The sequence below is a fragment of the Magnolia sinica genome, chromosome 10, assembly GCF_029962835.1.
Source record: "Magnolia sinica isolate HGM2019 chromosome 10, MsV1, whole genome shotgun sequence".
Lineage (NCBI taxonomy): Eukaryota > Viridiplantae > Streptophyta > Magnoliopsida > Magnoliales > Magnoliaceae > Magnolia > Magnolia sinica.
Genome location: NC_080582.1, coordinates 6526074 through 6549217, shown reverse-complemented (window position 1 = coordinate 6549217; position 23144 = coordinate 6526074). Strand labels below are relative to the sequence as shown.

Below are 23144 nucleotides of genomic sequence, written 5' to 3'. Positions count from 1 at the left end.
CGGGAGTAGATTAGGATGTGTAGTCTTATGGGCTGAGCTCTGGATCAGGTCGAATCAGATCGGTTCAGATCCATTCGGATCGGATTTCAGATCGGATCGGTCCGGATCCACCCTGGTCGGAACTCGATTCGAAATTTATTTGGATTTGAATTACCCAACTCGATCCTGACCGATCCAGGCCGTCAATTCGGTTCGGATCGGGTCTGATCCACCGAATCGGATCTGTTTTGCCCAGCTCTACCCACAGATCTCTAATCCGAGCCAACGACCCGCTATCAAGCAAAGGTTGATGCTTGGGAACAACTGCAACAAGAGACAAGTGAACAAGGTTAGCCAACAGTGTAAGCCAATCAATGAAAAATGGACAACCATAGCAATACGAACCTGGCTCGGAAAAAGCTCGGGGGATGAGAGACTGTATCGATTCTGGGTCGGCCGTCTCCTAGCATCCATGGGCCCAGAACCACTTATCCCTCCAGTGCTTATTGGAGGAGGGAGGATCAATTATCAAGGCCCCGTCTGTATTTCGCCATGTGGAGAAGTAATACCAACCGGGTTGAAGGGTGTTCGGCTTTACTTGATACAAGTGGAGGAACTCATCCACTGATAGTTCGGGCTACTCCAGCTCAGCCCATAAGACTGCATAACCGAATAAGTCCCTCCACATGTTTAACAAAATTAGGATGAAGGGATAAAACAAATATTAGATTGATCAAAAACTATTATGGCCCACAAAAAATTTTTAATGGTCAATCATCACTGTTTCTTATGGTATGGTCCACTTGAGATTTAGATCTGATTCATTTTTCGGATGGTTGACTAAAATAAGCTCAAAAAATGGATGGACAGTGTGGATATATAATCCATACATCAAGGTAGGCCCCATGGTCAGGGTCGCACCTAATTCACTCTTGATGTAGGTTGTAACGTTCTGTTCCACACTTTAATGAGCTAATAATACGACAAATCAACACATGTAGCACGTACTGCCATTTCTTTCTCATCAGCGTGTCGTATGGGAAATCTAATCCGTTAAAAAAGTGGTCGTACAATGGATACCAACCGTCATGAAAATAAGGCCCACCTTTTCATTAGCTGAGGTGCAAGTGTGAATCATGTGATGCCATCGAATGTAAATTGATTTAGACATGCCGTCTATACAAATGAATGGATTATAAATAGTGAACATTCTTTCCTCTCGTGCGTGTTGCTCCCAGTTGAGTCAGTAAAGGCCACTTGTGTTAGCCAGGTCCTTGATTGGAAGTAGGGGTGTACAACGAGTCGAACCAAGTCGAGCTGGCCTTAGCTCGACTCAGCTCGGCCACTAGTTGACCTCAGCTTGAACTCGGCTCGACTCGGTCGTCGAGCCTGACTGGCCAGCTCGGCTTGATTCGATTAGCAGCTCAGGCTAGTTTGAGCCGAGTTTAAGCCGAGATTGAGCCAAGTTTGCCATTGCAGATTTTCACAAACACCTGGACTGCACCTTTGAAATCTCATTGTATTTGAGATTGCAGCAACGGTTTTATGGGTATTTTATCAAACACCTTCTAAGCAACATAAAATTCAAGGAAAAAAAGGGTGTTGGTTTCATATACATACCTTCCTTACCATTGGCCGCACTTCTTTAAGTCATTTCATCAAACTCTTAGGTGAGCAACATCAATATCAAAGTAACCGAGTCACCGAACTAATTCGATCCGAATTCGATTTGAGCTGGGTTCGATCCGAGTCAAGTCAAGCTGGGGCAAGCTCGAACTTGGCTCGAACTCATTTTCAAGCTTAAAAAATCAGCTTGACTCGGCTTGAACTTAACTTCGAACCGAGTCGAAATGAGCTTTTTGTTGTTGAGTCGAGCGAGCTAACCAAGCTATCTCGGTTCATGTACACCTCTAATTGGAAGCATGTGTGCATGTATGATTTATTGGGATTTTGGCTGAGGAATCACACAAATCTAGATCTAGGATAGCAATACAATGACACCAAGCAAACACAAGAGAACACACAGATTTAACGTGGAAAACTCTTTCAGGAAAAAACCATAGCACAAAGCGACAGAATTCCACTATGAAAGCATCAATTACAAAGAGAGAGGACTTACCTGATTCGAACAACCTCGAATCTCACCCTTGATACACCCTTTGATAACCCAAGAACCTTTTAGAATACCTTTTGGAAGACTTATAATAGCCCTACGGAATCCTATTTATAGTTTAGGAAACTTTACTTACGCACATAGTTCAGAAAAGTCCGGAAACCACCTCATATTTACGCAGTTCGCGCAGGATTTACATAACCTCGACTGGTCGAGCCGAGGCTTCTACTGGTCGAGGAACCCCCTCGACCGGTCGAGCCATCCCCTCGACTGGTCGAGCAGCCCGGACACCAAAAACATGTGCTCGCTGGACTTTGAGTTGAGCAGTGCTCGACTAGTCGAACAGCTCCCTCGACCAATCGAGCAACCCAAAAAAAAAAAATAGATTGAAGGCTTCTGACAATATGATTGTGCCGTATACTCAATTGACCGGCACTCTTGTGTCAAGATTAACATATTGCAGATTAGATCAACATCTAAAGTCTCTTGACTACCAACTGATTAATTCAATGCAAGTCATGCTCAAGTGAGAAAGGGTTAACTCTCATAAACGAGCACTTTTTTTTTTGGTACTTGTGATTACGAAATTGATTGATGACTTCATATTTCACTGACGCTTTAATATGGTATTCCTTAATTAGAATAGAAAATTTACACATAACAGAATGAATGCTAGCATAAAAATGATCAATTTTTATTAATGTATTGGCTATGTTACAACCGTCATGCTTTACAGTTTCATTAAAGTGAAAAGAAAGATAAATACTTAATATGCCATGGTTACATTGTTGTTTGGGTACTTGTAATAGGTTCCCCTAAATGAATTCATTCATTGTTGTTCTTCTCGCAGGATTCACTAATATCTATTGACCCTGGTCGATCGACAACTCGAATAGGTCACCGAAGTAAGTTTCTTGAAACTTCATTTGATTCGAACTTTTTTTGAAGCTTAGAGTGCATGCCTTTTAGGGCTAACCTAGCAAACATGGTCTTATGTAAGATAATCGAGCAACAGTTCCTAACACCCTTAAAGCGGGCAATAAATTGTTTGGCTGATTCTTCTAGTGATTGCCTCAAATGAGAGAGGTCGGCCATGGACACTTTTAGTTCAACTCAATGGAATTGCATGTCAAACTTTTCTTCAATCTCGGCCTAAGTTTGAACCAAATTCGCCAGTATGTTGATATACCATGTGAACACGGTTCCCGTTAGTGAATTTTTGAATAAATTAAATTTTATAAATTCATTTCAAGATGATTCTCTACATTACATGGTGAACCGACGTACATGTTCGATAGTAAAGGTCTCATTATCTCCTGAAAACAAGGTAAACTCTAGGAATTTGAAGCCTTTAGGGAATTTATAATGTAGGTCAACCCGTTTAAGATGTGATTTTATATAAGTTGGTTGAGGCAATCATTAGCCATTTAGGTAACCTCCGCATCCTGAATGAATCATATCACATCTTCTCGACCGATTGACTGTTGGGAGCCTTGTTGCTATTGCAAGGCCGATACCTTTGTAGCTTGTCAGGATCAAAGTACTATATTGCACTTGGTATGAGTATAGGAATCAATGTTACTAATGGTTTCCCACCAGGTATCTCAAGCCTCTAGTGATCATTGTGGCGCAAAGGCAGGACGTAGGGTTGCCACCTGAGCGCCTTGGTCCTATGAGGTTCTTGATATACCGAGACTTTGATCAGGGATTATCCTCCAATTGTGGCAGTCTGGTATGGTTCATAGTAGACTGATGCCACTGCCAAGGGTTGCCCTCGAGCGTTTTGGTCCTATACGAGCCACACTGCAACTAGGGCACAGTCGAAGGTTGCCCTATGAACTCTTGTGCCCTGCTTTGCCCTTGGTAAAAGGCATGTGTGTCCTGGGTCGATTACCGGGGGTATGCGACTCTTTGCACTCCATTATAGTAGGTCAATTCGTTATAGGGCTACCCCTTAAGCGGGTCGATCGTTAGGCCATGCAATAACGATACCTCGGTCACCAAGCCAACGGAGTTACTTCACCCAACTAGGGCATAACCCCCAGAGATGTGGTAACTTTGTCGGCTGAGAGCTTCAGAATGGCTAAAACTACGGTCATTCTACTCTTCATCTACCGCAAATGAGGGTGGTAGAAGCTGACCTTATATCTCATTTTGGCTGGCTCTATTTGAGTGCTTAGTTGGTTGTTCTGCTCATGTCCATCGAGATGGAGAATGAGATAACGTCTTTTAAGCGCTTTGAGTGTTTGGAGATATCTCTTAGCATTTCTCTTACTCGTGATTCAGCATCTCTGGCGATTTGTTGCATACACTTTGTGATTTGCTCAAAGAATACAACAAATTTGCCTGAGGTGTGCTGGGAGGATGTTCTTGCATCAATGTCGATCACAAATTCTTGATGTTGAGCCCGATCTTGTTGTTCCTCTACAGCATCAACCACAAAACTAGTCTTCTTTGATTTTAGTGGCATCTCATCATGATTAAGAAATGCATACATTGCCGAATACCACCGGGCATGCCAAAAAGGGAAGTGTTGCTCTCAATTCAACCAATCAAGACCACTCGTGTGATTGAGGGCTTGGATCAAAAGTGTGTGTGCGTGTATGATTGTGCGAGCATGCCAAAGGCTACTTGACTCAAGGAAATTGACTAACTTAGCCGACACCCCTCCACTGAGATGGATATATTGTGGTCTGGATCAGGACCCAGAGACCTCTTGACCACCGACTAATTGATTCAAATTGCGCCGTACTCAGGTGATTTGAGCAAGAGAAGGGGTTAACACTCACGAATGAGTTCTTTGTCTTGTATAAGTGATTACAGAATTGATCAATTTAAGAACTTTCTATTTCACCAGCACTTTAACGTAGTATTCTTTAATTAGAATATAAGATTTGCACATAACAGAATGAAGGCTAACATAAACATGGTTGATTTTTATTAATGTATTAGCCATGTTACACCCACCGTGCTTCACAATCCAATTAAAGCGAAAAGTAAGAAAAATACTTGACATGCCTATTGGAATAGGCAATCAAGTCAGATGGTCAACATGATATTTAACTAGAGTATGAACAATTGAATTGAAATTCAGATGGATATGAGGATTTAGTAACTTAAAGTTGCATATAATTAATCTACTCCTAAGATAAACGTACTACAGCAGATGTCACTGGGCAGTAATAAACTAGGCTAGGCTAGGCTAGGGAAAGTAAAATATACATGAATATAAAGTATACATGTAGATAGATGTATTTGGCATAGAGCCTCGAGCTCTTCTCTGAGTGTTCCTTTTATAGCTTCCTCGAGGCGATAAAAGCCCATTGTTAGACTTATGGGTCATTCAGGATTCTTTGTGCAGGCTTTTTGAATACTTAATTTCTTCATTAGCAAACTTAGAATTATCTTGGAAAGAAAGGATTCCAACTCGATGCATTTTCAGATCTTCTTTCCATAACTGATCCTTTGCGGAGATGTTCATGTCCCACTAAAGATCTGGCCAGGCTCTTCCAAGGTTCCTCTGATGAAAACAACCATGTCAAGGTCTGGGGGACGTCAAGGGTTGATTTTTATCGAACATGGCCATCCAACATTTCTTGATGACACACCTTGTCAACTTTAAGGTGTTGGATGATTTGGATCAAACCACCCCTTTCATTTTATCACCTTAAATAGTGATGGCCTAGAGCAATGAATGGATTCAACCCTTGATACTGGTCTGTCATTTGGATAGACCAAATCTCCCATTTTCTTAATTTCGATCATCGTGTAGAATGAGACCGGGTATAAGTCCAGCTATCCCTCCTCGATTTAGGCCAAGGATTGTGTCTAGGTTGGCTTGGATATTGATTTGCCCCTTTGGTCTTTGGAATCTTTTAAATCGTTGTTGATTCTCCGAATGTCTTTAGGGAAATCTCTCGTTTTGGAAGGACAGTAAGAGACGACCCTATAAATGAAATCATATTTGGTTGTAAGATGGTATACACTTGCCCAAGGAGTCTTTTATAGCCGTGCCAGGGACATCTCTCGTTTAATGGGTACATTAATTGTGGCCATGTGGCATGCAACGGTTTATTTCCTTAAGGGCCGGATAAAAGTATATATCGTTATAATAATGATAAAGTAGGTAATGCTAGTGGAAGATCATATGCAAATTTTACAAGAGTGCGAGTGTGATTTTGAATAATAATGATAAAGTGGGTAATGCCAGTGGAAGATCATACCCAAATTTCACATGGGTGCGAGTGTGATTTTGACCGTGCTAAATGATAAGCGCATAGTGTCTCGCGTAATATTTGTCTATTAGTATATGTCAGGGTGTCGAAAATGAGTGTAACAGTGTGTTCCACCTAAGATTTGAATTCGACCATTTTTGGGCTCATGCATTAAAATGATACGGAAATATTTTTGGGCTCGTGCTTTAAAAAGATGTGAAAGCTTGGATAGAGGGCGTGGATAAAACACATGCATATGAACGTCGGTGTTTTGTTTTACACTCCTCAATCCCAATGTTTTCGCCGCATGAGTGATTTCTAGTAGTACCTCCCTGATTTTTGTGGTACGCGGCATTTTCACGGTGTGCCTTATCTATGGCCAGGATCTCTTGCAGTGTGCAGTCAGCCCAGATGCTGGAGACGTGATCCGGCCCTTCACACGAGAGAAGCGGATTCGGTGGATAGGGAACCATGGAGAGATCCGTGAACGAGGGGCCATCACGATGTATGTGGTTTATATCCATGCCATCCATTAGTCTTGCCAGCTCATTTTAGAATGTGATCTCAAGAAAGAAGCAGATCGAAATCTCAGGTGGACCACACCACTAGTGATTGAACGCCCACCATTAAAAACTCAGTGGGGCACAAAAGCTTTGAATCAAAATGATAGTTGTGGTTTCACTTCATTCAGATCTCTTTTACGTAATAAAAAGGTTGGATGGCAGAAAAAAAACCGCGGGTCCTGGAAGTTTTTAACAGTGGTTTTTCAGTCACCACTGTTTTCCTGTAATGTGTTCAACCTGAGTTTTGAGTTTTGGATCTGCTTCATTTTAGGCTGATGCCTTAGATTAAGTTGAAAAAGCAGATGAACAGCTAGGATATAGGACACATTCATTAAGGTGGGCCCACAGATAGATCACCAAATCCTCATCCCCAAAGGAGGGATCATGTGATTTTATTACATCCACACGGTTCATCCATTTAACGAGATTATTTCAGTGTATAAGCCAAAAAATGAGTCATATCCAACGTTCAAATAGACCACACTACAAATGGCATTGGGACAGTGATTCTCAATATTGTTAAAACATTTATAGGACCTGCCGTAAGTTTATTTTCCATCTAATCTGCTCAAAAAGTCACACAAACTTAAATGAAGAGAAAACCAAATATCATATAGATCCAAATCTTTTGTGACCCAAAAGGGTTTTAATGGTAGACATTCAATCTCCCATTACTTTTCACAGTGTGGTCCACTTGATCTTTAGATCTATCTTATTTTTCGGCTCTAGCCTTACAACTAGCTCGCCAAATGGACAGACGGTTTGGATATAACGCATACCTTATGGTTGGACCTACACAATCAGTGACGTCAACACACCAGCCAGGTCAGGTGGTGTATGGTACACCTGCCAATCCGCTTCCACTGCAACGATTGTATTGTAGGATTTACTCATTCTTCAATGCCACGTGTGGAGCCGTAATGCGTGCATCCCATCTGATCTGTCCATCAAATCATCTCTCATTTCCTCCTTTAACCCTCAAATCTGCTCCATCTAAAATTCAAGTGGGCCCACCCAAAAAGTTTCTCTAAGGGGATGATCTTAGCCGTTGCATCGATAGCTTGCAAATGGATTATCAATAAGGCCAAAAGACAGACAGATTGCATACTGCCCTGTCAGTACCGAGTGGCTGCTGGTTGGTGCTCTATGGCCCTAACAATCCGCGTGTGTTTCATCCATGCCGTCCATTTATTTTACCACATTTTAATGCATGATCCCAACCCGAGGCCCATCCATATTCGGGTGGACCACACTACAGGAGACAATGGTGATTGAACGTCCACCGTTAAAAATATTACAGTAGGCCTTAGAAAGTTTTCAATTGTGGGCATTCAGTCACCGTTGCTTTCGATGGTGCGGCTCATCTGAGATGTGGACGGTGGACAAAACACATACATATGGTGGGGCCACAGCATTTAGGGTAGAGTCCAAAATTCGAGTTAATTGGATGATCTGGACCATCAGATCTGTACTTGATTTGTGAATCGAACCGTTGGCATGTGTTTTTCTTTTCACTGTCCATCTGATGGCTATCAAACGAACGGTTGACGTCATCCAGTAACTTCTATCTTCAGGTGTTGTCCACTCATATAAGGATCACGATCAGGACAGTTTGGATTTTTCGATCTGTGCTTGTGCATGATCTGCCGTACTCCGGCAGATATCATTCAATAAAACCGTATTATCCTACGAGGTAGGGAACTGATATTTACATCCACTAGTACACATACACAGGGAACTTTTTCTACTTTTGGTAATACAATGCTCAGACTCTGTACCACTCCATTACTGAAAATGTACAAAGATTGGGCGTTTCTATCAATTAGGTAGCGTAAATAGAGGCTCCCTACGTGGAAGTATCGAATGTTCGTCCGATCACTTCTCAACCCGTAAAGCGAAAGCATGTGGAGCCCGAGAGCGGATTCGGACAGTTCTAACACCGATTTTGGTCGAGACGTGACCGTGGGCCCACCTTGATATAAATGTTGTATATCCAAACCGTCCATTTGTTTCTTCAGATGATTTTATGGAATGTCTTCAGAAACGAAGCAGATCCAAATTTCAGATGGACCATACCACATGGAATAGTGGTGATTGAACGGCCACCGTTAAAACATTCTAACGCCCACCGTAATTTTTATTTTCCATCCAACCTGTTAGTAATATCACAAAGAACTGGATGAAGACAAAATTCAAATATCAGCTTGATCCAAAACTTCTGTAGTCCGCAAAAAGTTTTTTTTTAATGGTCAATCATCACATTTTCCTATGGTGTGGCCCAGCTGAGATTTTAATCTTCCTTATTTTTGTACCACTTACTTAAAATGATATTTCAAAATGGATGGACAGAATGGATATACAAAATATAAATCAATGTGGGCCCCACAGTCACGGCCTGACTGAAGTCGGTGTTACCCCGACCTGACTGAATACTCTCCCGTGGAGCCCACCCTTTAGTGATCAAGATCGTTCATATGGCAAGCCATAAATCTCGCCCATCAGATGATCATTACCATCTGATTCGGATCCATAAATATGAACGGCTGGGAATAATGTCTAATTTTCAATCGGATGGATAAGATCTTATGGTAAGTATATATTAAGGTGCGGCCCATTTCATGATAGATGTGGGAATGCCACCAGGCGTGAATGAGACAGAGAAGAGGCCTTTGCAAATATGGAAAAACGGACCGTCCATCAGCTGTGTCTTACCATGAGCATTCCCTACCCAAAAGTCAAGTAGTTACGATCATCAGGTGGGCCATTAGTGTAATTTTAAGGTGGACAGTTTAACATTATTTTATAACCGTTAATTTTTCTTATATGCAATGTAGCTAATTTTCTAGCGTAATGATATGATTTTATAGATATAATATGCCCGTGGTGGTCCCCATGAGATGAAGCGCCCTGATCTCTCACACATGTGCCACGTCAGCAAGTGTAGAGCAAGGATCCTTCTGCATCACACTCGCGCGAGTCTACCATACTCTTTCTTGGTCTTTCTGCTTCGTCTTCTCCACATTTCTTCCTCACATTTCCAACTTATTCTTCCTCACATTCCCAACTTATTTCGCCACCGTTTCAAGGCAGGGCGACCCCAATCTCTCTCTCTCTCTCTCTCTCTCTCTCTCTCTCCTAACCTGCGCACCCTAGGCGCAAGATAGCTCTTGTCCGTGACCAATCTTCATCTTCTTCTTCTTCTCTCTCTCTCTCTCTCTCTCTCTCTAAAATGGCTTCCGCTGGAAACCCTAACCAGGCCGGAGCTTTCGACCTCCAGATGCTCTTCAAACCCTCAATCCCCAACGCTCAAATCCCCATTTCTTATCCTACGCCACCCTCACCTTATCCTACGCCCCCACTCTCCGGGCCTTTCTCCTACCCACCTCAAACTCCCCCTACCTTCCACCACTATCTCCACTACGCCCAAGAACCCCTCGCTAACGTGCACGCCCAGAGGCCCATTTCTTATCCTGCTCCCTCTCCCCACCTCCCCCCTCCTAACCCCAACCCCAACCCCGGCGCCCGCCTGATGGCCCTCTTGAGCCCGAACCCGACCGCAAACCTCGAACCACCACTGCCGGGGCCTGCGCCGGCAGCAGCCTCGATGGCTGCGATGCTCCCATCAGTGCCATCGCAGCCGACACCTGTGCGGCTGCCAAGCAGCAAACTGCCCAAGGGGCGGCACCTGGTTGGTGACCGTGTCGTGTACGATGTCGATGTGCGGTTGCCGGGGGAGCTGCAGCCGCAGCTCGAGGTCACACCGATCACGAAGTACGTGTCGGATCCTGGATTAGTTCTTGGACGGCAGATTGCGGTGAACCGCACTTATATTTGCTACGGACTGAAGTTGGGTGCGATTCGGGTGCTGAATATAAACACTGCACTGAGATCTTTGCTTAAAGGTCATACCCAGGTTGGGTTCTTGCTTTTCTTTTTTGAAATTTGTAAGCTTCTGTTGTGCATGGATTGGATCATGTAATTATGTCTTTTTCTGGATTAGTTTGTCATTTCTGTAACTCTTGTCAGATTCCATGGTTGGATTTTGTTGTATCGGTTATCAACTTGGGCACTTGAATTAGTTTGGGGCAGCTTTTGGTCCATGGTGGGGTCCACCAGATAAATGCTCTGGATAATTGGCAGCGGGGCCCAACTGTAAAAAATGCCGGCTCAAACTAAAAGGATTGCATTTCGGGTCAAGTATTGTATAGTACCTCATTTTGTTTTACTGAGGTTTGCTATGATGGCAATGTATGGATTTGATGTTGTTAATGTAGTGGGAATGATTTCACGGTACTTTCTCTTTTACCGATCGAGTTTTGTTATGATGAACACAGTAAGATTTTGTTGCATTTATGTTATTATATTTATTTGATGCTTGGATTATTGGTTGGTTCTGTTGTCTGATTGTGTCCTGGGATTGAATGAATTGCTTTAATGATGTGGAAATCAAATGAATTTTTCTCCGATGCATTGGGTATTGAAATTGGATTATTCTTGTGCTGTATTCTTTGCTTGTAAATGGTATTTTAGTTGTCAGTTTTGAGCTTTTTACTCTAATGGTTTGATGTATGAATCACATTATCGGGTCATAGGTTTCATTCCAACTTTGTCCCCTGTCACATTGCTATTATTTTAATTTCACGATTAAGTGGCACCGGTTATTGCATGCGATCTAGCTCTTGTAAACACATTTAAAAAGACATGAACATTTAATAATCTTCAATAGTGGATGATATACAAGAGATATATAATTCTTTCTACTTAGGAAGACACCGATGAATGTATAAAGTTTGCAAGTTTGCTAGGTTAAGCCGGGAGAGTTTCACTGCTCAATATAGGTTAATGGTTATGGATGTTTACATGAAGAGATGGAAGAGAGGGAGTGAAATTAGTAGATGTTTAAGAATGAGGTGGTGGAATTCAGAAGGAGAGAAAACAATGTTTAAGAATGAGGTGGTGGAATTTAGAAGGAGGGAAAACAATGTTATTTAGTAATGAAATGATGGATGAAGGATGTGAGGAAGAAGTTAATATTATGTGGAATGAGATGGTAGAGTGCATTGGGAAAGTGCCCAAAGAAGTTCTAGAGGAAAAGACACTAATATAAGGAAACTTGGTGGTGGAACGTGATCATGTTTATTGGCATAGCAAGGGACTAGAAATGAGGAAGATTTGGAAGACTATAGAAACAACAAAAGAAAACTAAGAAAGTTGTAAGTGAGGCTATAAGGCATATGATGATCTATACAATGGATTTGGGATAAGAGAAGGTGAGAAAGATGACTTCGAACCGGCAAAGATGAGAAATAGGAAGGGTAGGAGTCATAGGACCTTGATCATGTTAGATGTATCAAGAGTGATGAATAGAAGGTATTGGTTTAAGGACCATAAGATCAAATCAATGTGGAGAAACTATTTTTAGAACTTCTTAAATGATGTTAACTATGAGAGCTTAGGAATAGAAGGAAATCATAAGTGACGTTAACTCTAATAGCCTAGGAATAGAAGGAATCATAAACTCAAATGGGGGTAAAGACTATATATACTCTCGTAGGATTAGCTTAATTGAAGTGTAAGAAGCTTTGAGAAAGATGAAATAGGAAAGGCCACAGGATCATATGGGATATACCAATAGAGGTTTGGAAGTCCACAGGAGATATTGTTTATTTTGGTTGACTAAATTATTAAACAAGATCGTAAGAATAAAAAACATGGTAGATGAATGGAGGAAAAGTTCCAATGTGCTTATTTACAAGAATAACAGAGATGTATAGGGTTGCTCTACTATTATGGCATTAAACTTATGAGTCATACTATGAAACTTTGGGAGAGAGTGATTAAGCAAAGCTTAAGGCATGAGACATATGTATTAGAATTAGTTTGGATTTATGATGAAAGGTCAACAATTGAGGCTACTTTCCTATTTAGTTGATGGAGAAATAAAGGGAGAGGAAGAAGATTCTCCAGAGTCTTTATTGACTCGGTGAAAGCATTTGATAAGGTCCATAGAGAGATGATTTGGTGGGTATTGGGAAAGAAATAAGTTTCAAGAGGATATATTGACATGATTAAGGTTATATACGAGGAAGTGATAATAAATATAGGACTCCTAGTGCATAGACAAGTGAGTTTTCTGTTATCATGGGCCTACACCAGGGGCAGGGGTCGGCATTAAGCCAATATCCTTTTGCATTAGTTATAGATGAATTAATGAAGCACTTCCAGGAAGAGGCTCTGTGGTGTATATTGTCTGCAGATGACATAGTTTTTATTGATGAGACGAGGAAGGGTTTAAATGCAATGCTAGAACTATGGAGGAATGCTTTAGAATCTAGAGATTTTAAAATCATTAGCAATAAAACATAGTATATGGATTGCAATTTTAGTAACAATAGAGTCGAAACGAGGAATTAGTTCAGATTGCTGTCTAAAAAGTACCCCAAGGTGACCATTTTCAATATCTCGGGTCCATAATTCATGATCACGGAGAGATTGAGAAGGTTGTTGTTCATCAAATTAGAGCTGGGTGGATGAATTTGAGATGTGCCTCCAGAGTTAAATGTGATCCCTGCATACCAATCAAATTGAAGTGGCTATAAGACCAACTGTGCTTTATGGGATAGAATGTTGGATGGTCAAGGAACATGTTCATAGGCTGATTGTGGTTGAAACGAACAAATTGAGATGGATGAGTGGCAAGATGAGGAAGGATAGAAAATGATTACATTTGGGGGTACTTGGGAGCAACATCAATCGGTGATAAGATGAGGGAAAATAGATTTGGGTGGTTGGGTGATGCAGGACAATTAACCACTTGCTCTAAAAGCTCGAACTGTTAGAGCATGATGAATTAATCCCTTTATCTCATAGCCCAGGCCCCAAGTCCATGGGTTAGGTCCTCAGCCAAACCCTCCTCATGAGCTCCAAATCCATGGGTTCCGCCCTACACGAGCCACCCGCCTCACACCGCCCCCAAATCCATGGGTTATGCGGGCCACCCACCCCGAGTGTGCCCCTGCATCCCACAGGCCACCCCACTCTAGCCTGGTGTGAAAAGGACCCCTCATTGATTACCCCCGGTGAGGAGTCTTGAATACGAGACCTCCTTCATTGATACCAATTTGATGCAGGACAATTAACCACTTGCTGTAAAAGCTCGAACTGTTAGAGCATGACGAATTAATCCCCTTATCTCATAGCACAGGCACCAAATCCATGGGTTGGGTCCTCAGCCAAACCCTCATCGGGAGCCCCAAATCCATGGGTTCCACCCTCTCGTGGGATCCAAATCCATGGGTTCCGCCCTACATGAGCCACCCGCCTCACACGGGCCCCAAATCTATGGGTTATGCGGGCCACCCACCTCGAGTGTGCCCCTGCATCCCACAGGCCACCCCACTTGAGCCCGGTGTGAAAATGCCCCCGCATTATTGGGCCATTTGCAACAGAGAGCAATGGCTGCTCGAGTTAGGAAAATGAGCTGGTTCAAGTTGAAGATTCGAAAAGGGCAAGGGGAAAGCCAAAAGGATGTGGGTGAAGGTAGTGAGAAAAATATAATGACCAGTGGTTTAACTGAGGGGATGACCCTTGATAGAGTGGAACGGAGGTATACGATTCATGTAGCTTACCCCATTTAATTGGTATAAGGCTTTGTTGAGGATGATATGGAAGATGAATTAAGTAGCATATGGAGGCTTAATTTCTCACAAGACAAAAATGACTAATGAAATGGTGACGATGAGGTGAATATATATTTATCAAAATAAAAAAAAGAAAAAAGAAGGAAAGAACCAGGTATACGGCGGGTTTCTTCTTTCTTGACCTATTTGATGGATCTTACTCCAGTGGGTTAGAGAACAATGATTCCTGAACCTGCAACAGCCACTCTTGCAACTTCATCGTGTGTGTAATGAATACCAAAAGATAGATGTTTAAAGAATTGTCCAACACAACACATTCAATGTACTAGTTTGGTCCGCCTGATAGTGGGCCGGCCTAATTTTTTGGGCCATGTTAGATACACAGTCAGGGTAGCTCGATGAATGGACTGAATTTCACGTGTATGATGTTGGCACACATGCCAGTGAGTATGACCCTAGTCCCACTTGGATGAGTTGCTTCATGTTTCTTGTGTTCTTTTGGCATGGATGGTCCACATAAATTTAGTTGAAAATCGAATTGGTGACTTAATGTAATTTTCTTTTTCTATATGTAACTTTTGGCCTCAAAGAGCTTCTACAGTGGAAAACTGCAGTTAATAAAACTTCAATTCTAGTGGTTGTTTGTCTAATATTGAAGTACTCATGTTGGATACGTGGAAGCATTGCTCATCGCATTTGAATATAATAAAAACAGCTTACAATGAAGTTGAAGTTTCATATTATGGAAGTACTGAGTATTGGTCTATTGATACTGATAAAAAAAATGGGTGACCCATATGACTTTTCTACAAGGTTTCTTGGGAATGTGGAATACCCTAGAAGTGAAATCAATTTCAGAGAAAAATCCACTTCTCCTTTTGTGAAAAAATTAACCTTGTAAACCAATGTTCATTTTCCATCTTTTCCTAACAAATCTGAGGACATTCATTTCTCCCAAAAATGACGTTAAATTGATTTCCAAGGTAGATAAAACACATGAGAGAACCGTTTGAGGTGACCATACATGAAATCCATGTAAAAATTGGAATCCAAAGCAAACAACAGACGGAAAATTGGAATCCATGGATTTCCATTTTTGAGGATTCCAGGTTGCATTTTGCATCCACATTTTTATTTCCTTCTATCTAAACACCCTCTTAAGTTAATTTATTGTGGAATATTTCTTACCTTAAGCTGTTATTCTTTTATTGTTCCTTTAGAAGAGAGTGTTGGGTTTGGTCCTTTCGGACTGTTGTTCCATCGATTGCATCAACTAGAGGGTCAATAATTTGGTAGGTTACAATAATGTGAGCGAGAGCAGCTTGTTGGAAGCCAATGTCAATACTATCCACTTGATTCTGTGACAATGATTGTGGCATTTTCATGATTAAAACGCTAAGGTCTTGCTTAAATCTGGCCTTGCTACGATGTATTGAATCTATTGATACTTTGTTTCCTCAAAATATATGTATTTCTCTCTCATCTCTCCCTTTCTCTGTCTCCCTCTTTTGTGTTTCAAGCCGAAGTAAATTTGAGTTGTGTAAAAAGATGTGAAATATTTACCTTTGCAGCTGTGAAAGCCAGTTATGGCATGCATATGCCATGGACTGAGTCATGGATATAGCATGACTGCTGCTTTTACTCATAAATTGAAGTTGTCCAACAAGATACACGGTGCATTACCTATTTTTAAGTATTACAGGCATCATAGATTTGGACATGCTCAGGCCCTCAGGCTGTTAGGTTTATATGGCAGCGGCCTTGTTTTGTGAATATGCTGTTTGCTAAATAGAATCTGACCAATATATGAACTTCTTGTGAATACCTTTTTAGATGGTCTAATAATGAGGATAGAATGCAATCTCAGCTTATGGTTCTGAAACCTGTGGGCAGAGGCCCGGTTCAGGCCTGGAAGAGAATGGGTCTGGTTTATCATATGACTTTATGTTGATAGCTATACTCAAGCGAGATGCTATTCTTAGACTGATTGTATTTTTGGATATTTGATTTTCACTGGTTTTGACTTGATTGTTATTTCTGTCAGAGGGTCACTGACATGGCTTTCTTTGCTGAGGATGTTCACCTTTTGGCCAGGTATTTCTTTGTCTGTACTTATACATTTACTTAATCTGGTTTTTATTGGAACTTTGATTGCGTTTTTCAGTTCGAGTATAGATGGAAGGATCTTTGTGTGGAAGATTAATGAAGGTCCTGACGAGGAAGATAAGCCACAGATAACTGGAAAAGTCATTGTTGCCATTCATATGGTGGGAGACGGGGAATCATTTCATCCACGCATCTGTTGGCATTCTCACAAACAAGTAATGACACGCTTCGTATGGCACTATTTATCAGATAATTTTTATATGTTGATTTTTTTTTTTTTTAAATTTTTTTTTTAAAATTTTTTGTGAATCTTGGGACCTATGATACCTAGATACCGGAAGCTGAGATGCACTCCTGATTTCTGAAAACTAGGACACTGATGGGTATCACATCTGATACTTTGATACAATCATAAAATTGATAGTTCGTACTTTAGATATACCAAACCTAATACAACTGGAAATTATTAACCTGTATCTTACAAGCATCCTTGCATATCTGGTACAAATATCGATTATCGATATTGTATTATATTGGTATGTTGTGCATATGCAAGTTTTCTGGTATCATGGGTTGAACCAGTGTGATTTATTCTGGTGTTAGTGATATTTTTTCTCTCTCCTTTTTTTTTTTTTTTTTCAGCGTGCTAGTTGCAGGTAGATAAATCTGTTAATTATATATACCTGCCAATTTTATTTTTCAGGAAATTTTGGTTGTTGCGATTGGAAATCGTGTTCTGAAAATTGATACAACAAAAGTAGGGAAAGGTGAGGTGTTTTCAGCAGAAAAACCTATCAAGTGCGCTGTTGAGGAGCTGATCGATGGAGTCCAACTTGTTGGTAAACATGAGGGGGAAGTGACTGACTTATCAATGTGTCAGTGGATGACTACTCGCCTGGTATCCGCATCTACAGATGGCATGGTTTGTATATGTTCTGCAACTGTTATCCTGCTCTTTGTTACTTGCAACTTCAGTTCTGTGTTCAAGAGTTTTTATATATTTTTTTTAGAGGTAACTGAAATTGATTAGAAGCGCATCAAACAGTGCAAAAAAATACAACCCATCTCCACAACCCGTGTTCAAGAGAGGTTCTTGTTAGAATCAGTTTAGAATGTCTTGAACTATGCATTGCACAGTTTGTACTGGAGGGCTTCTTTCACTTCTCTTTGTGCGTTTGTGGACAATTATACTACCTAGCCGAGATCCTCTGAATTTCTGTTGAGAAATGCATGACCTAGGCATGGTATTGAAATACGTAATTTGGATGTTAATGGCATCTCATGTATTTTGGTTTGTGCTTTTGTCTTTTACTCTCAGCTTTTTGCTTGTTTGAGCCAATAACTATTGGATATGGTTGATTCAGGACCAGAATATTTTTTCCCGTTTATATGGAAAAACTACTATTCGGTTTGTCTGCTTATATATTTCTCAGAGCTTGAGGTAAAGGAGAAAGGGAAGAAGTATTCTGCTAATTGTGCTTGAAGGAATTCTGTTAATGCCATATTTTGTGTGTGTGCTCGCTTGTACACATCCGTGCTTGGCTGTGCATGTGATTACAGTAAAAAAAATTATTAAGAAAGCTCATACTGAGAAAGAGTACAAAGATACATCAAGATAATGGATTAGAGTCCCCTATACAGTATACCAACAAAGTCTGCGCATTCCTTATACATCAAGAGAGTCAGCGATTCAATTTGGTTATAGGAATATGATGAAAAGTAATATCCAGTGGGCAAGCATACATCCTTTGACCATTGAAAATAAAGGTAAGATCCCAAGGAGGGGAACATTTCCTAGAAACACTAGCAGTCACATTGTGGGAGTCCACCTCCACCATTAGGCACCCATTCACTCGACTCCAAATCTCTCCAAACATATTTTGATTTCTAACAAGTCAATCTGATGATCAGACACTGACTAGCCCAGAAGGCGAAACCTTGATTGAACCTTGCTATTCTCATAACACTCCTCTGAACCCCGAAACCTTGGCATTACCCATTGAGCTCCTACTGATGTTAAGCTTCCAGTAACTTGGGGTATTAGCCATTGAAAGACCCCGGTTATGCAGAAGATACTGGAAATCTTCTGTTATTCCCTGCTATCTTTAGGAATCCCTCTAACGTCTTCCTTGGCAGTCCTCAATCAATTAAAGTCATCTTTATTTTAGAACCCACTTAGAGAGGTGGGTTCTAAAATAAAGATATATATATATATATATATATATTTTTTTTTTTCCTTCGCACATGATAGGGTTAAAAGACCCACCACGCCTACCATCAATAAGGTCTGCTGCTGGACCAGTGAGAGCCAAATCAATATTTATATCAAAGAGACTGAAGAAGGTGGTCCAGATGTACTCGGCCTCCTTGCATTTGAGGAAGATATGATCAATCAATTCTGATTGCGTTTTCTTCCCATTGAGTTCCCTTCTATCTTCTATGCTTTAGTACTCGAGTAAAAGCAGACACCTGTTAGAGTGGCTGATGAAATTGCCTAGCCACTGGCTATAGATGGATTGATGAGTGGGTCACTTGTTGGCAATTTGTGACCTCCCTTTTTTTTTTTTTTTTGTGTGTGTGTGTGTGTGTTTTCCTTGTATCCACTTCTTTCTTAATAATTGTTGTCATTTGTAGAAAAATAAAAAAAAATCACCATATCACCATCACCATCTAAGCCACTCTATCGAGGGCCATATCCTTAGACCATAGCACCAAGTCATTTATTATTTTTCCACCTGCATCTTTTTGGGCTTTTCCCTTTCCCTTTTAAGCCCTTCAACTTGTACCAACTCACCCGTTTGAACTGGCACAGTTCTTGGTCAATGTTGCACGTGGCCAAACCAGCCTACTTACCATCATCTTATTACCCAATGGTGCTACTCCTAAGTTACTTTGAATGCATTGATTTCTATTTCTATCCGGCCTCGCCTTGCCACCATCCATCTCAACATCTTCATTCCAGCCATGCTCATCCTTTGAACATGTTGTTCTTTAGCTGCCCAACATTTTGTCGCATAAAGCATGGTTGATCTTATACTATTGTATAAAGTTTCCTCTTCGGTTTGATTGGTATGTGGAAATCACATCGAACTCTAGAGGCATTTCTCCACTTCATCCAACCAGCTCTAATTCTATGAGCAACATCCTGCCCAATCTCTCCACTCACCGCTCTCATGAATTATCAACCAAGATGTCCAAATGGTCATTTTGGAGTACTTTATTTCAGTTTGAGTAATTTTAGAACCTTTAGATTCTAAGGCATCCCTCTATAATCCTAGTTTTGTATTCCCTTGTCTCGTCAATCAAAACTATGTCATCTGGAAACAAAATACTTCACATTACTCTTCCTATATATGCCTTGTTAAGCATCCATAACTGATGCAAAAAGATAGCGGGTCAATGCCGAGCTCCATTGTAAGCCTACAATAATTTGGAACTCATTTATCTCTCCACTAGTATTCCACACGTTTATTACCTCTCCCTCATGCATATCCATAATTATTTTAATATATCCTCTTGAGACCACCTTCTTTCCCATCACCTACCAGATTAACTCTTCAGGGGCCCTATCGTATGTTTTATTTAAGTCAATAAAGACTATTGGGGGATCTTTCTCCTCTCCCTCAATTTCTCCATTAACTGTCCAAGTACGAAAATTGTCTCTATGGTTGACCTTCCTGGCATAAATCCAATATGCTTTTCCAATACATTCTTCTCATTCCTTGATCTTTACTTAATCACTCCATAAAGTTTCTTAGTATAAGTTTAGTCCCACAATAGTTAGTGCAGCTCTTTATATTTCCTTTACTCTTATAAATAACTACCATGGTGCTTCTTCTCCATTCATCTTGTGTTTTCTTTGATCTTACAATTTTTTTTCCAGAAAGGGTAATCTTACAATCTTTTTGAACAAATTTGTCAACAAAAATAACTCAACATCTACCATGCACTTCCAAAGCCTCTATTGGTATACCATATGATGGTAGGTCCTTTATTGTCTTTGTTGTCATCAGAGCTTCTGTCGCTTAAGACGTGCTAATCCTCTGAAACTATCTATTGTCATTTGGGTTTATGATGCCTATCCTAAGGCTCTAACCCTATAAAACTATTGAAATTGCAATTGTGTGTAGATAATCAAATGTGTGTAAAATAGGAAATATTTGACCTACGTTTTTGTGAAGATGATTGCCTTCCATGAGTCAAGTCTAATGGGGAAATTTTCGCGTAGTGAATACATATGAATGCAGAGATAAGCTTGTTGATGTTGCTATTGTTTCTTGACTTTTCCCCCCTTGTTTTAGTACCATGAAATTAGTTTCATTGTTTTTTAATTTAATTTAATTTAATTTAATTTTATAAATTTAATGAAACTTCTTTTTACACAACAGGTAAAGATCTGGGAGGACCGGAAGGCAGTGCCCCTTGTGACACTACGTCCACACGATGGCCAACCTGTTAGCTCAGTTACTTTCCTGACAGCACCTCATCGCCCTGACCACATTGTTCTTATAACGGGGGTACGAGCTCTTTCTTGAATTCTGAACTTTAAATGATGTATTTTCCCTACATGTTCGTGTTTCTTCATTTCTTCTGAATTGTAATTTCAAGGGTTTCTTGGAAGTAGTTTTCAACATAAAAATCCTTCAGATCCTTAAAAGATTTAACTTTTCTTAAAGTTAATTGCTTGTAATGTGAGTTTGTCGATTTTTTGCATTTTACTAAGCCACATGAACCTGTTGACACACACCTCTACCCTTGTCCATTGTGCCAACCTGGCACATGAGTCGCTGAGCCATTCATCTCCAACCATGTAATTGACCTCGAAAAATTCTATGGGCCAAGCATGTACTTAGGGCCAAGTTAGAGCTTTTCGAAATGAAGTGGAATTTAAAATTTCCAAAATGTCCCGATTTGTTATTAACCTAGTTCTATGGATCCTTATCTTGATATTGTCAAGTTTCTACAATAAAAACAAAAGCAAGGGCTAGGATTACCTATATATCACAGCCACTGAAAACCATATAGAATGCCAATGTCATACTTTCAACCGATAAGGTTCTGTCCTAGATCCATCTTAGATGAGGAGGGGATTGAGAGCATACATGCAACAACAAGAGTAGGGCTGGGGAAGCGCAAAGTGCCATCCATGGGTGGACCTCTGCGAGTGAAAGCATGGATGTGAAGGAGGAGAGATGGATTTTTCTCATTTCTCATTTTCTGTCTTTCTTTAGCTGTGAGGCCCAAGGGTGTTTGACATCTAAGGGCATCTCTCTCCCTCTCTCTCTCTCTCTCTCTCTCTCTCTCTACCCTTTAGCACCAATTATGGTGTTCCGCTACCCTATAGACTTTGGTATTGCCTCTCTACCAAGGTGTGCTGTAACTGCCATTACTGGGCTGTAACAGTTGTTACGTAATGGTAACGGTTTACCGTGGCAACCATTACGTGTTATGAGGTTTGTAGTGGCTGTTACGGAAAAAATAACCCATAACGGCCCTCGTAATAGGGCCGATAAATGTTTTTTTTTTTCCTCGTTTTTTAAAGACCGTGAAATGGCCTTTACGACTCATATTGTACCAATAACGATGGTGGCCATTGCATTCACCATTATCGTTGTGGAATACCATGCCCCATACATCAAAAGTCTGCTATCTTGCCTATATTTGGTCCAATCCCTCTCCTAATCATGACCATCCACCCTTGATCCAATACCCAAGCAAATCAATTGGTGGACCACACAATCTCAACCATTGGAATTGCTATCATGTGCAATTAAAAACTTTTAATGGTTGAAACAAAAGATCTAAGCCATAAAAATATTCTTAGGCAACTAGTAGATCCCTTATCAAATCATATGGACCTAAATTGTGTCCTCATGCATGCACCTAGCGACATCCACGTACAAGCCCCTGCAATAGACTTCTTGAGGTGAGCTAAATCCAGGGTGTCAACGGTGGGGTCCGTTACGCGATACAGGGGCGTAACTAGGGGTGCACATTTAACCGGTAGAACCGTAGAACCGGACCGGAACCGACCAAACGGTCCGGTTCTAGAGTGTACCGGTTCCGGTTCCGGTTCCAAAAATCAAAGAACCAGTGACAACGGTTCGGTTCTCGGTTTGGGGGTATGTAGAACCGAACCGAACCGTGAACCGATCCGTAGAACCAAACCATGGATCCGATCCGTAGAACCGAACCGTGGAACCGAACCTTGAACCGAACCAATGTATTTTTGCATATCTTATAATTATTTTCTCTAGAATAATTATTTTCATAAATGTATTTTTGAACACCTTATACAACATCTAAACCATTCATCAAATGGACAACAACATGGATGGACATGGGCTTGCAATTGGGTTGGATTATAAAAAGCCAAGAACCGTGGAACCGATCCGGAACTGAACCGGTTTTAACGGTTCGGTTCCGGTTCTAAATTTCCTAGAACCGTTAGGAACGGTTCGGTTCCGGTTTCACCCCAAAACCGGACCAAACCGAACCGTGTGCACCCCTAGGCGTAACGGCCGATGCC

At 40.9% G+C, this 23144-nt stretch overlaps 1 protein-coding gene and 1 long non-coding RNA gene across 3 annotated transcripts in view; both read left to right on the top strand.

Moving 5' to 3' along the window:
- Nucleotides 1–9937: 9937 nt before the first annotated feature.
- LOC131257856 (enhancer of mRNA-decapping protein 4-like) overlaps nucleotides 9938–23144 on the top strand; it is a 30537-nt gene continuing 17330 nt past the window's right edge. For both annotated transcript variants that reach the window (XM_058258773.1, XM_058258772.1), the window contains exons 1-5: nucleotides 9938–10782; nucleotides 16554–16603; nucleotides 16674–16830; nucleotides 17319–17537; nucleotides 21004–21132. In XM_058258773.1, coding sequence (XP_058114756.1) covers nucleotides 10099–10782; nucleotides 16554–16603; nucleotides 16674–16830; nucleotides 17319–17537; nucleotides 21004–21132 — 1239 coding nt within the window. In that variant the 5' untranslated portion in view covers nucleotides 9938–10098. The remainder of the gene's footprint in view (nucleotides 10783–16553; nucleotides 16604–16673; nucleotides 16831–17318; nucleotides 17538–21003; nucleotides 21133–23144) is intronic.
- On the top strand, nucleotides 10789–13919 carry LOC131257864 (uncharacterized). The gene is made up of 2 exons (XR_009177672.1): nucleotides 10789–11779; nucleotides 11823–13919. It is a non-coding gene; the product is annotated as an uncharacterized LOC131257864 (long non-coding RNA).